Below are 15,764 nucleotides of genomic sequence, written 5' to 3' on the forward strand. Positions count from 1 at the left end.
ATTTGAATTTTGTACCGAAATCTCACATATGCATTTTTGAATGGATAAGCGTGAATCCTACATCTTGCTCAAGTGAAAGAAAGATAAGTGTGAATCAATCAAACTGCTTAACTTGAATATAAATTAGGAAAATAAAAAGATCGTTTTGATATCAAATGACTCATGCTAAACACACAAGAAAACACTTATAAAGTACAGTATAAAAAAATCTAGATAATATATTTATGAAAGATTAAAGTGCATAAGATATTTTCCCGAATAAATTACATGAAATAGTACAAGATTACAAACCAATGAAATAGCATTGTATTGATGGAACAATTTAAGAAGTAATTCAACATGGTATTTAATCTAACCTTATATCTTGTCGTAACCACAAATCTTATTTGATTCATGAATATTAATCTACCATTCATATGAATGCTAAAACTCTTTTTCTGAGTCCCACCCTCGAAATAATCACGTTTTCTCCCTAAAACGTGATATTAATTCATAAAAGTAGGGATACGAGGAAATTATAAATGAACTCACTTAGATTGAAGAAAATACTATGTCCGAACGATAACGTTGAGCACATCACCCCGTTGAACACACGGTGTGGTAAGATCCAAGGTGTCATCTGCACGTCTGATTTAACGGGTGTAATATTTTCTCTTAAGATTGTCAATAGTTCTTAACCACCCCCACCTCCTTCATGATTAGGTGCAATCCTTGCTGCACTAGTTGTAATATGCATTCATGATTGCTTGATTTGTTTTTCATCTTTATTTTCATTCCTTTTGGCCTTTGATTTCATGTGTTGGATGTTGGTAACAATTTTTGTTACTATAAAGTTGTTGGCCTGTCAGCTAATATGATAGCCAGAGCACATCCACGCAATAATGAAGATATACATAATGATTAAATTATAGTTTAAGGATGTGCTATTTTATTTTGTGGAAATTTAAGTTAAGCGAATTAAATTAAATCATGTAATGATAAATTTATAACTTAAATAAATTTAAATTGTCTTATTATTGAAAAGACAAGCTGCTGTGTGTTGAAATATATTTAAGGAACTTATTTGGCTGTATCTTAGCCCAAACTCAAATGCTTTATTCTTAATAGTATTATAATATTGTAAAAATATGAGTTTATTTTCTCTAATGACGTGTTGATTCTTATAATGAATCTAATTAGTTTTTAAGAGCATGTTATGTTAAACCTAACCTTAACAACTCTTACAAAATAAACTTAAGCTTACTGCTATTTATAAATTCAATAATGATAAAAATTATTTGACTAAACTTAAATTTACTCCATTTTACATTTATTTAATTATCACCTGAGATAATCGTAAAAGTTCAAAATTAGCCCTTTCAATAATGGAGATTAATTATATGCAGCAGAATGCATGTCCAGGCGACCATCCGGATATAATTAAGCCTCAGTGTATCGCACTTCGGCCCTTTTAGATTTTTGTCTAGACATATGGTCACCGCCATCAATAATTTCTCGTAATTTATCCATCAATTTTTTTAATTTTTTAATCTAAGTAAATCGAGTTTAAAATTATGAGACATAAAAAACATCTAATATAACTATTTAAAAAGATTTAAACTGTCTTAAGCCCCACTCAATTAGTCCTCTGATTCTTCTCTTTACCAAGTCCTATAGCAATAGCCATTGTGAAATTTATATCTTTGCATTGTTCAAGCCATATTAGTTTTATGTTCATAATTTAAACTTCATACTAATCAAATAAGAGGTAGCTTTGTAATTAACATGTCTGAAAAATTATTCACTGAATAACCTAATCATGCAAATGTGGATTTGCCAAAGAAAGATAAATCAATTCTTCACCATTGGCCTAATTACATCCTACATTTCCCCCATTGAAGAGAAAGTTATAGGAGAAACAATTTCGTTTCGTTCCACGCTATGCGTCTGCTTATATGGTGCGATCCACACGTTCGATTTACCGGACGTAATATTTTCTCAAGATATATGCACATTAATTTAATACCATCATAAAACTAATTATCCATTGTTCATCACTCATAACAAATGTAGGTTATCTAAGAGAAGTGTGTGCATATTCGAACGTCTGGACAACGGCCTGGATGCGGCCACACTGCTATGCATTTGCATTCAGTCCACTCAGGCTCTTGTTCAGACGTGCTGACAAGAAATTTTTTAGAACCCATTTGAAGAGAGATTTTATATGATGAAATTCCAAAAAAAATTCACATATCGCTCTCATAAATCTGTCTCAGCAGGACCCATATGACAGAGACGTGAAGAGTTTATATAGAAGGTGAGCAGTCTTTCCCATAATCACGCACAAAATCAGGTATATTTAAAATATTTTCATATGAGCTAGACAAATTATACATATCAGAGAATATAATGTTTGTTATGATATATATATAAATATATAGAATATAGCCAAGATGTTTAAAAATATATAAAGGTATTTTCCGAACTATTCAAAGAATTTTAATATGCGTTTGTCTAATGCACTTATTTTACTTTTCACCATTACTAATTCCGAGACCGATCCATAGGTGGCCTGAAATTAGATCAATTTTACATTATATAAATCAAAATTGACTTGTGAATCGATTCAATTACAATTCAATCGTAATCAAATAAATTACGAGCCGGTTCGAATTATAAACGAGCCAGTTCAAATGCCATTTTTTAGCTGATGAGCCTGATGGATCCTAGCTAATATTCAGCATTAATTGAAGGAAGAAAAAGGGAAGCAGGTAAAGTAAAAAACCAACAATTCTTAACAAGAGAAACAACAAAAGGAAAGCCTTTAGGGAACAAGAGTATACTGCAGAGAGAAATAAGCTTCTAATATTGCTATGCTTGAGCATGAATCAACAGTTTACAGAAATCTACAAATTAGAAGCCGTTGATTTGAAATCAGCTATTTTAAGCCAACATTTACTCATCCCAAAAAAAAAAAAATATGCAAGATTGAGAGAAAGAGTTATGTATAGATCAAAAAAGAGAAGATGAGTTTGGAGACTTAGAGATCAAACAATGAGCAAATAACCCTGACGAATGTTTATAGCCCGCCGAAATGCCGAAGTGGTGATTCCTCACCTAAAGTTAGAGATTTCGAAAAGGGCAAATGGGAGACTGCAGAGGACAAGCTGAGGGTAGATGAAATGAATTGGGGAGTGGGTCGTATCCGAGGCCCGCAACACGGCATGAGGTCGTCCACTTTTGTACCATATATTCTCGATTCAATCGAGAGCTGGTTTGTTCCGAAATTCAACACTGGCTCGAAATTATATCCTAAAGAGTCCGTTCCAAAGGTTTGGCTCATAGGTCGGCCCAATCTATTAGTTTCGACCTTGATTCAATCTCGAGTTCAAATCAATTTTTGAGCGATTAAGCTTCATCAATTTAATTTCTTAGCCCTAGTGATTGGCACCAATATGAGAAATATTATTAAAATTGAACCCAGCCGCATAAGAAATATTGCGCTTTTATGAAAGAAATCAGATATCATACAACTTGCAAAATTGCATTTTAAAAACAGAAGTGAGAAGTAGTTTTTTTCGGAACAAAAGGGCAAAGAGAATGATAGATTTTCCTTCTAAAACACAAGATAAAATAATTTTAAAGTTTATAGCAAAAGATTCCTCAATAAATACTGACTGTAAAATCAGCTGATAAAAGCTTATAGACATAAATGAGAAATGAGAAGCACTTCTCTAGAGAATCATAGGGAGAACTATTAAATTATTAGGAATTATTAATAAATAATCCCCTAAAACATGGACATTCATTATCACAACTCTTATAGTAGGCATCAGTGTGAAGAAGAATATGTATTAGGATGATAATGGAGCACTGGAAAACTATTCCTGAAAAGCCAAAAGACCAATAATAGGAAAAGGTAGTTGCCTAGCATTAATCTTGCTATGCTGTATGTTGGATTTAAGAATGAGGGGAATATTAATAATTGATCTGCAAGAATATATTGCTATGTTGTATGTTTATATATGTATGTATGTATAAGCAAACATTGTATTTATCACACCCAAACATTCAACTTTGTAATCATTATAGGAGATTGATTGTTTGGAACTTCTACAAAGAGTGCTCTTGAGAAAAGGAAAAAATATTACGTGCATCTACATGCACGTATGTCCACCACTGCCGAGATGCACGGAGGAGGAAAAAAATCACGAACTATAATATCTGCATCGTTCGACGTATATATATGTTGAAACTATGTAACATTTTCTCCGAGAAAAGGTGGGAATATTTTACATATAAAGCCTGACATAACCTGGATAGCTTTAGGAAGGGAGAAAGCCTAGCTAGCATTAATCTTGCTATTCAGAAAGTACATGGTAGCAAATAAGGAGAGCATTGGTTCCAGTGAAATCAAGAGGGAGACAAAAATAAATAAATAGTAAATCAAGAAGGAACCATTTTTCAATCCAGCAAAATAGTTTTTTTTATTTTTATTTTTTTTACCCGAAATTGAAAAAATGTTTAACATTTGCAGGGTTCATGTTCATGTGTTTGTACGAAAGTGCTTATGACACTTACATAATGAGATTCTTTTTTTCATATATAGATTGTGCAACACTCCGTATATGACATGAATGTAATATGGTATTATATGAGGCTGATATATATCATAGTTTTCATATAATTTTGCAAGCGTTTTGTAAATATTCATTGCAGTAGAGGGGGAGAAAAGGATTTTTTAGCATGAAAATTTTATACACACACATATAAGTTAAGAGCAACATATAGAGACTGAAGTCAAACTTACTCTATAATTTCATTTGTGTGCATTAAGGATTATAAAGGAAAGACACCACCCCACTGAATCAGTGCAAATATTTTTAATGCAATATAATATAAATGAAAAATAAAAGATACTGAATTAGGTGATACAAGGAAAAGTTTCAAGGTATAAGAGTTCTGAGTAAGGAAAATGTGTGAAACGATGTTTGACAATGAATGTTTGCATTCATGAAATGTAGGTGGTCGGCTTATTCAATAACTTAATGAGAGGGAAGGCTAGGCAATGGGGAGATTTGTCATTGATGTTGATAGCTAGTGAATTTTATATACAATTCAATATTGGTTTAGCCTTTTAATGATAGACAATGGAATATTAGAAGTTAGGCAAAGATAAATATCAACGTAGATGCTCTACCAATAGAATGGTAGCATGTGTGGCTTGTAAAATTGACTTGTGACTAATAAATATCCATAATTAATCAATGTTAAACATCAAATTATTCTCAAATGATAACAAAAAGTTAAGCAGTGGTAGCCGGTTGGCTTTGCCATTCTTTTGATAGGAAGGGAGACCACCAAACTAAAAATGAGGGAATCAAACATCCTTCAATTAGGATGGCACACAATCGATTCAAGAAATTTATGGCAGTTACATAATTACCATGGAGTTTTAATATACAATGACAAAAATGTGACATTAGATATTAGAGTTAGTCAATATGGATGATGGTCAATAAAAACATTATTATCACCTGATGTTGGATGAAAGTGGACATTAGCATTAAGAAAAATTGCCACACATGACACAACATCAAGTAATAGTAATTTTGTACATCAACTAATGATTAATAAAAGTAGATGGCATTATTAGAAGTTAGGTATTTGAAGGTTATCATCATTGTATCTCCTGGCTTAGGAAGAATATTAACAAACTAAAAAAAAGTAATAATATGTTTTTTTATATAAAGATATACAATTTCATCAATAAAAATTATAAAATGTTCACTTCCTCATTGGTAGAAGAGTTATTTTCTACAAACCTTCTATCAAAATAGGCATCGTTCAATAGAAAGGAGAACCTTAACCTCAAAATAAAAAATCAAAATATAAGCCAAAAAAATTAATTAAAATAGTATAAATGAATAAATAAAAGGACTACATAAATAAAGAAAGTGGCAATTATCAATTTTTCATTTTGATGGGCAAAAGCTCTCAAAATATAAAATTAAGGGTCATGTGAAATAAAAAAAATTCAGATTTGTTTTTTTAATTTTCTTCAAGATTAATTGAAATAAAATAAAAGTACTTTGGCAAATTCATCTGGTTTAATATTTCTATATATTTAACTTGAAAATGGTTGAGCAACGACGAGTGTGATAATCTTAAGCTATAGAACAAAGATAATTTGTTGGGGTTGGAGACAATTCATAAAGAGTGACTTCTAATCTTCTCCTTAATGTAAATATGAATTTCAAGGATGTAAATTATTAGAAATTATTCCTCCAATAGTGAAATTGCTTTTAATTAATCCTTATAAAATCTAAATTTTAATGAAATTAGGCTTAATGTCACATCTTCAGACTAAATAAATAATGGGTCAGGTATTTAGGTCATGAAGAGAGTATTTATTTTTCAGATTATTGATTAGTGCACTAGTAGCTAGTTGTAGAAGAATAAATAGGCAATGAGGAAAAACGTATTAATGCCTCATCATCTATTGATACTGTTGAAGCTGTGGGATTATAAACAATTATAGTTAGAATATCAATAATGACTATTTAAGATTTCATCAATTGAAATAATTTTACCTAATTTTTAGAAATTTACTTATTAATGTACTTTCTCTAAATATATAAGAGCAAGTCTTATTTAAAAATTTTTTAGAGGAAAATATGATAATTATAGACAAAATTTGAAATACTTCATTGGTTCATCAAAATTTTTCTTCTTAATAATTTATTTATTTTTTTATAAACATCTTAATATCTTCATAAATCCAAAATTGTGTGATTTAAACTAGATAAATTCTTCATGTAAGGATAATGTTTTGACTATATGAACAAAAGTTTGAGGATGTGAGGCACTTAAATATCCTTTAAGAAGTTTCTAATGAAGTTTTGTGTATTTCTTTTAAACAAGTTTAAACTATGATCTAGAACTTTTCAACATTATTGGGTTTATTTTCCCAAAATACCAAGTCTCTATTTTAGGTGTCTTATAAATAGATTTCCTTATGCAATAAAATATTTCTGCTTATTTGAAGGATTTGTGGTCTTTTCAAGAAAAAACATGATGATCCTTGAACTTGGCATCTAATGAGAGGGACATATATGTTGATGTGGCAACTCTTCATCATTTGGGTGATTCAAAGATGACGATAAGAGTTTAAATATATTTTTCTAATTTTATTTTTAATAAAAATTGAAGCTATTACTGGTCTATAATTTTAATAAAAACTTTTTCATAGTGAAATCCATAAATAGTATATATATATATATATATATGTATATATATATTGGCATTAAATTTTTTTTTATTTTTTAAAAAATAGAAATATGAAAAAATATATGATGAAAGGCTGCATGGTCTTTTTTTGAATGATTGAGATAGATGATATCTCATCCATTTTAGAGGTAAAAAACTAGCTTTAAGGCTTTTGATTGAATATATGTTTTTATCTAATAATTTGTACTTAATTTTGACACTATTGTTAAAGGAGTGCAAGTTTTATGGTGGAGGTTGAAGGCTGCCTTTGTTAAGTTTTATTTTTTCTCAATAATCAAGTCTATTACAAGATTGGGTTCAATATTGGGTGATTGTCCAAGAGCCAAGCATTTGAGAATTCTTTCCCATATTTATTGGATATTGCAAAGAGAGTGAGCCAGTGAGAGAGATTTCCAATGGTCATGAATATGTGGATGTTTGGTTTTTTTTATAGGGATGTATTAATTTCCTTTTCTGATCTAATGAAAATATTTTTTTAAGTTATTGAAACATAATTAGTCTTTCTTCTTTAATTATAAACAATTCTTATTTTATTTTATATTTGGATGTTTGCAATTCTCCAATTTTCATGTCAACATAAATCATTTATAAAATTTTGGCCACTTCTCAAAATGAAATATCAGAAGTGAAAGTGCACCAACCTTAAAAATAAAAAGGTTGCCCATTAGGAGTTGTTAGGAGAACTTCATTAAATATTGATCAAATTATGACCCATGATGAGAGGTTAAAACCACAAATGATGATCAAATCTATGAAATTCTTTAAGTCTATGAATTTTCTCCACTAAAGTTTTCCCCAAATGTATATGAACATAACATTTCTATAATTAATTAAATTTTGGAGGGAGCATTTTTGTCATGTCCACTAAAACTCTGGTTGCTGCATAAAATAGTCATAATGAATCCCCTTTAATTATTTTTTGCATCAATTTCAATATTGTATTAAACAGAAAATTATCTTCAATTAATAAAATTTATTATATTAAGATGCTTATTTTGTCCATAAACTTACAAATATATATGAAGAATGTTTAACTCTCAAAAAGCATAAACAGATATGTTAATTATTCCTCTAATCACTTCATTTAAGCTCATTTTGCAAACCAATTCAGACATTTTTTTGAACTAATTAGCTTCAAATTGTCAAAGTATGCTATCACAATTATAAATTTTGTTGATCTTCAAATCAATTCCTTAAAAAGCCTACTCAATTATTTGCATCTTTTACAAACTAAAAATTACATGAAAATCCTTACTTGATAACTTGAATTTGATGGCATATCAGATATATGTAACATTAAACCATTATTAATTTTCTTAAATAATTTTTTTCTTTATATAAAAGGAAAATAGTAAATCTTCATATATAATCTATTAAACAAAGGCTTGAGCCCTATTCTATGAAAGGGATAAACTTTCACAAGAGTTAACAAACAATACTTCAAAATTCTTTCCTAACAAAATAATGTTTGAGCATAGTAAAACTATCTCCCATAATCTCAAACTTAAAACAAACTTAAAACAAAAAAAAAAAACATGAACTACTAATTACTTAAAACTCCATTTTTCAGTTTTAACTTTATCAAGTCTACAAGCTAACAAATCCATTACAGTATTAAAACCAACACTTGGAAAATTTCTCCTGATCAACAACACTCACAAAATTACTTTTTTTTTCATTAAATAGAAGCCATGCATGAACATGACAACAACAAGCACTTAGATGTATCACAAAATCCAACTCTATGTGCAAGACTTGCTGCAGTACTGATTCACCTTAGATGATAAGACCGAGGGGGCTACAGTGAAATAAGAGAATAAAAAAAGAAATAAAAGAGCCGAATTTCTAGATTTGCGCAGGTAACAAAGGTAAAGACAGAAAACGCAACATCAGTGTTGGCCTGTAAGCTGCGCGTACTGGGTATTGAATCGGTACAAGATAACATGCTTCCTCTCTTCTCTCGTCTTAATACCCACTCCCTTCTCTCCCCTCTCCCCTCTTCTCTGTCTCTCTCTCTCTCTCCTCTCTCAAGGTCACATCCATTTGTTTTCTTTCTCTTCTTCCCCACCTCCATTGCTGATCTCTTCATCTTAGTTTCTAAGTAGCTTTTCATTTTTTTTTCTTCTTCCTCTTTTCAACTGTAATATTTTTGGGAGAATTTTAGTTTGTTTGAGTTAATTCCTATACACAGTTTTTCATATCTTCTGATATGCAGGAGGAGAATCTGTAGATTCTCTGGCAGAAAGCACAAAGATCAAAGCTTTTGCTCCTCACACTTCTCTTTTTTCTTATAAGATTGCTCAATAGATTTGAATATCCAAGCAACTATTTTCATTTTGCATTTTTACCCATCAACAAGACAAAAGAAAAAAAATCAGAATCCTTTCTTACATAAACACAGTTTTATCAGAAAAGTTCTCTAGATAGGTGTTTTCTCTTCTTATCTTTGGAGTTCATACATATAAATCTCTTCACTACAACTTGAGCTCTTTCTCTCTTTCTCTAGATCTATTTCAATCTCTCTTTTAAAGTTCTGAAAGAGAAATAAAGATGAATGGATTTACAGTCCCTCTGCATCAGCAGCTAATGGAAGAAAACATGTCAAATCTTACATCTGCATCCGGAGATGCAAGCTTCTCTTCAAACCCTAGTCCGATGAATCAACAAGCAGCAAAGAAGAAGCGCAACCTTCCCGGAAATCCAGGTCTCATCATCTTATCAAGAATATATATATATTTTTTACTAGAGTATTCTTAAATTTTTACACATATGATTAGTATTTAATTATGTATTATTTAGTATACTAAATTTAATAAAATATGGTATGATAATTTATATAGTATGAAAAAAATACTAATTTAATTATCCTCACACACACACACACACACACACACACACACAAAGGGAAGACTTGGGCTGCACTGACCTAAAAATTTGCTCCCATCTAGCAGGAGATTGCTTGAAGTGTAGCCCACATGTCATTCATGTGTGAAGTTAATATTAGTATTAGTTTTAATTCTTAAACCTTGATTTTTAATATTATGTTAATCTTAATTAGGAATAATCTTACTCAGCTAAGATAATAAAAATTAAGTACAAAGAATAATTAAAATAGTGATGAAACTGAAAGTTTATTGAGTGTGTCTCTTGCCTTCTTTAATTAAAAAAAAAAAAAAAAACTTCATTTCACTTCAAAAATTTTTTTTTTAAATCAAAATATATTTTAAAAGTTTATTTTTTCTCTATTTTTAGGGTAAACACTTTTGTCTCTTCTAAAACCTAATTCTAATACTAAGTAAGCAGATTTATAATAAGTTTAAGAGTATCAAAGCTTTTAATTATAAAATCTCTGATCAGATAAAAATTAACATAATTAAATTTGATTTCTTTTCAAATTTGAGATGACATGAATTAATTACCCATAGAAATCAACAAAAAAATCTCTAACAAATTACAAGTATACTTAACTCATGCTTATCATGATCAGTTCATATTATTTCTTACCTCATGTACTGAAACAAACATATTAATATTCATTAATCATGAAAAATGTTTCCATACAATAGATCCTGAAGCCGAGGTGATAGCTCTTTCACCCAAGACTCTCATGGCAACCAACCGGTTCGTGTGTGAGATCTGCAACAAAGGGTTTCAGAGAGATCAGAACCTACAGCTTCACAGGCGTGGCCATAACTTGCCGTGGAAACTGAAGCAGAGGAGCAACAAGGAGGTGAGAAAGAAGGTGTATATCTGCCCTGAGGTCACGTGCGTCCACCATGATCCCACTCGTGCGCTGGGAGACCTTACAGGTATTAAGAACAGCAGGAAGCATGGAGAGAAGAAGTGGAAGTGTGAGAAGTGTTCCAAGAAGTATGCGGTTCAGTCTGATTGGAAGGCTCATTCCAAGATCTGTGGAACGAGGGAGTATCGATGCGATTGTGGTACACTCTTCTCAAGGTACTGCTTCTTCGATCCAACAATAATTAGTTTGTTTTTCATAGATTTCATATTATAGCTTTAATTATTTATATATAGTCACATTTTTTGAACCCTAAAAGCTTTAGAATCGTAATATATATATATAATCTTAATCACATAGAAATGTAAAGTAACACAAGATTGATTAGGTTAATAGCTTTTCAATATTCAGAAGATAGTTTAAGGATTTTGAAGTTCAATACTTATTTTTCTTTACATAACTTTTTAGATAAAAATAAAATAGTATTATATATTTAATTATTAGAAGAAGCACAAATTTATCAATAAACATATAAAGAGCTAACAATTCAGTAAACAATAATTAAAAAACTGTTAATTTTTTTCAAAAAATAAGAATTAAATGAAGAAGTAACAACTCGAGACCAAGACTTGAAAAAAAATTTAGATAGGAATCAGATGGTCAAGTTCCAATTCATAAATTAGTCATTTTATGAAGTTAGTCTCATAAATTATTTAAGATCTGAACAATTTTGTTCGATTTACCTTGAACAAATTATTTTCCTATCATCATAATGGCAGGCAGCTTTTCACCTGGTCTGACTTCCTCGGTACTTCCACAAAATTCTGTTCAGCTCCTACTAATTTAAAGTTGTAATTTTTAATATCATTATATATTTTGACATTATAAAATATCTGTTGAAATCTAAAAAGTATACATGTGAGGAAAAAAGTTACAGTTTCAGAAACCCTAAACAGGCACCATAAATTTATTTGCAGGAGGGATAGCTTTATCACACACAGAGCCTTCTGCGACGCATTAGCAGAAGAAAGCGCAAGAAATATCTCAACATTGAATCCACTAACAAACCCTCTTCTCTTCCACCCACCTCCACCCCCATCCTTCGATCCCTCCTCTCTCCCACTCCAAACCCATTTCCCTCATCTCATCAGAACCATAGCCAACGAAACCTATCAAACTAACACCTGCAACCCTAACATCAACAACAACCACACCCTTCAAGATCTCACCCTCAAAACAGAACAACAACAGCATCACATTCCATCATGGCTTTCTACCACCACCACCTCATCAATCTACTCCCCCGTTCTTGAACAAAATCATTTCATTCATGACAGCCACCAATCTCTTCCTCCTTCTTATCCTCTCCCACAGCCTCATATATCTGCAACTGCTCTCCTCCAGAAGGCAGCTCAGATGGGCTCAACGATGAGCCGGCCATCGCCCATCCACTCTCAGATGGCCGGACACAACAATGGCGACCTTGTCTTACCTTCTTCTCCAATAGAGAAAGCTTTTGTGAACGGATCAACAGCTTCCAACCATTTTCTTCAGATGATGAATTCATTCACGCAAGCTACTGGTTATAGAGAGAATGAGGATGGCAGCAATGGTGGAGTTGGTGGAGGGAGGAAGCTGCATGAGTTCTTCCTCGTGTGAGGCTGATAAGAAGCTAGCCATGGATTGGTAATTAACTAGATTCTGTGAGAAAGAGATTGGTTTCAATGCTTTTGTGGTTTATGTTACTTCTCTGTACTAGACTTTTTATTATATGAACTTCTTTCTGTTTGCTAAAGTAGACACGCTTTGTACTGAGTTTACACCATAATGGAGCAATTTTACTATTTTCAAAGTTAAAAGATAGATATGTGGGGATGGAGTGATGATTAGATTCTCTTTTTGGGCTGGTTCTTTCATAGAAAGCAATACTTTTTAGATGATAGTATTATTTTGATTAATTATCGCATCCAATTATTTTATTTAATAATTTTTTTATCTAAGTAGTAAAATTATTTGATTTTTTTTTCAGAATTAGAGAATTTGATTGATGTAAGGATATATCTGAAAATAACAGGATAATATGTATGAGGTGTCAATGAACTAAGAATAAATTTGATTCATAAAAAAATTTTGTATGATGCAAGGATCTATATGCTTATATTATTAGCCGATGTTGCTTAATGTCCTGCTTAGCTGGATAAACAGTATGAATGCATGTATGGCTGCAAGTTCGAAGCTTGGAATATATAATTAAAATGAGTGGACTGTGCATCATACTGTTCCATCAATAAATTAATGGAAGGTTTACATGGACACCAGTGAGTTCTCATCTATTTGCACATCTAATATCTAAGCCTTATTCATGCATTTAAAAAGTATTTATTCCACTTTTTAAGAAAATAATGTTTTTCATAATTAACATGAAAAGATTAAAAAAAAAAACCATAAATTAAGAGGTCCAAAAATAATAAAATGAGAGACTAACAATGGCTATCCTCCCACTCTTGCCACCAGCACCAATGCGGCCCTAATAAAATATGGGTTACATGAATATCATTTTTAATTGGACAGAAAGTTGATTTGATATTGTTTGATAACATGTGAATCATCTTAGATCTATTACACAAATTGAAGATTAATAAATTCTTGCTAGAGGAGATTGGCTTAATGACAAAGATAGAGAAGACAAATTATAAGACACAGAAACTATAAATTTTTTTTTGGAATGAATCACTAATGTTGAAGAGGGAATATCTATAGCAATATACATTACAATGAAGCTTTTTTATTTATTTATTTACATTATAAGAAAACTTTGTAACCAAACATTTGAAAATGAGTGTAGAACTTTGGGATATTCAGACATCATTAAACTTTTGTAACCACATTTCCTTAAGACAATCTTAATAGAATAATAAAATTTATAGGTAATGTCCACTTCAATAAGCACTCTAATAATAGATGGTCTTTATAATAAAATAGTAGGAACATCAATATACATGGTTTGCATGCCAAATAAAAAAGCTAATATACAAGTTCTATAAAAAAGATGAAGCTAAAAGTGAATGCACAAACACAATTGGGCATTCATTAAAAAGATTAATATTTGTGGATTATTTGTTAAATCCTGATAAGGAAATCCTCAATATTCATGACTATTCATAAACACAATCTCATATATAAGAGCAACAATAGTTAGATTTTTTGAATAATTTTGATTTATTGAATGAACCGAGTTCCTCCAAGTCCAAGCCTTAAATATTCATTGTTATTTGTTCACTCTTTTTAATGGATTTCAAGTTTTCTTCATCTTCATCCTTGGTTCTCTTCATTTTGAACTTATTCCCCTTTAATTCTTGTTATTATACATTGTATCAAATTTGAATTAGAGCTTAAAAATACCTTCCAATATACCACAATCTTCTCATGTTATAAAATCACATCCTCTCATTGCTCACATATCTTAGTGCCCACATATAATTTTCATTATGATTTCACCTCTCCTATTTAAGAGATTTCAGTGATCCTCTCCATCCATTTGTTAAAATAACTAAACGGATCGCAACATGCCCCATCACATTACTACTTGCACTTCAAATACTCTCACCACACTCATGTATGTTTCTCAAGCACCATGCATGTGCACATCTTATCTAATGATTTCCTAGTTATGTGTTTCTCATAAGCTTTGATTTGAAATGTACATGAAAATTATTTTTTCACGACTAAATTGGATGCAATATTTCACTATTATTAGTACATTTACTCATTGAAACCTTTTGTGTTATTCACCTTTAATCCTTAGCACACTAGCACCATTGTGACCTATGATATAGATAAAATGTGAATTTGTGTCTCATATATTTTTTATATTTTTTGTGCTTTTTTTATGCTTTTCTGGGCATGTAGTGTTAAGTATAGTACACAGGAAAGAATAGGGGTACTTGGAGCACCAAATGAGCTAAGTATGCAAGCTAGCTCCATGACACCATCATAAAGTGCTACAACACCCACAAAGGAGAGTTTTAGCCCCCTAATTTTAAGAGCACAAAAAGTAGGCACTAGAAGTAAGTGCCTCAACGCTCGAGTGGGTGTCACTGCGACACCCAGACTTAGCACCTCAACATTCACAAAAGCCAATTCCAGTGAAAAAGGATAGAGAGAATGCATGGAAAGAGGATGCCATGATTCAAGCACTACAACACTCAGTATCAGTGATGTCATGCCACTAGAACCAGTGCCACAACACTTAAATACTTGATTTGATGATGGAGATCCATAGAATGTAGCGCTCAAGCCCACACTATTATGCATGTTGCCAGCTGACCAAAGGAAAATATGTTGAGATTTTCATACCTATTTTATACTGATTTTGATGATATTGCACTTTAAAGAAGGGTATTTTTGATGTTTTATTGTAGGTACGATTATGGTCATTGGAGCAAAAAGATGCAAAAACGGTGCAATTTGGAGCAAAAACGAGCAAGAAATGATATTTTGCCCTATCACCTTTCGATAAGTCTTTGGATGCTTAATCTCTTTTACACTTCTTGCATATTTTGAATGAGATTACACTTTTGCATATTTTTGAATGAGATTGCACTTTAAAGGAAGGTTGTTTTCATTCTTATTTTGTAGGGCTGTCTGTTAGGAACGCAACGCAACTGAAATGGGGCGAAACGACTGCGCCAAAACGGAGCAAACGGAGCTAAACGGTGGAGTTGCGTAGTCTTCCCGCCGACGGCGCCACAAAGGC

General features: G+C 31.3%; 1 protein-coding gene across 1 annotated transcript; it reads left to right on the top strand.

The window, feature by feature from the left end:
* The first annotated feature begins 9,131 nt into the window (after window positions 1-9,131).
* On the top strand, window positions 9,132-12,852 carry LOC110029694 (protein indeterminate-domain 11-like). The gene is made up of 3 exons (XM_020732106.1): window positions 9,132-9,973; window positions 10,836-11,226; window positions 11,986-12,852. Exons 1-3 carry the CDS (start codon window positions 9,820-9,822, stop codon window positions 12,665-12,667), a joined length of 1,227 nt encoding a protein of 408 aa, XP_020587765.1. The 5' UTR covers window positions 9,132-9,819; the 3' UTR covers window positions 12,668-12,852.
* Window positions 12,853-15,764: the final 2,912 nt, after the last annotated feature.

Source organism: Phalaenopsis equestris, unplaced genomic scaffold (genome assembly GCF_001263595.1).
Source record: "Phalaenopsis equestris unplaced genomic scaffold, ASM126359v1 Scaffold000600, whole genome shotgun sequence".
In the NCBI taxonomy this organism is placed as follows: Eukaryota; Viridiplantae; Streptophyta; class Magnoliopsida; order Asparagales; family Orchidaceae; genus Phalaenopsis; species Phalaenopsis equestris.

Bases quoted from the DNA above. Each gene is read 5' to 3' on its own strand.
- LOC110029694 (XM_020732106.1), top strand. From the start codon at position 9,820: ATGAATGGATTTACAGTCCCTCTGCATCAGCAGCTAATGGAAGAAAAC. The intron at 9,974-10,835 runs GTCTCATCATCT...TCCATACAATAG, and splicing joins CAACCTTCCCGGAAATCCAG to ATCCTGAAGCCGAGGTGATA. The intron at 11,227-11,985 runs GTACTGCTTCTT...ATTTATTTGCAG, and splicing joins TGTGGTACACTCTTCTCAAG to GAGGGATAGCTTTATCACAC.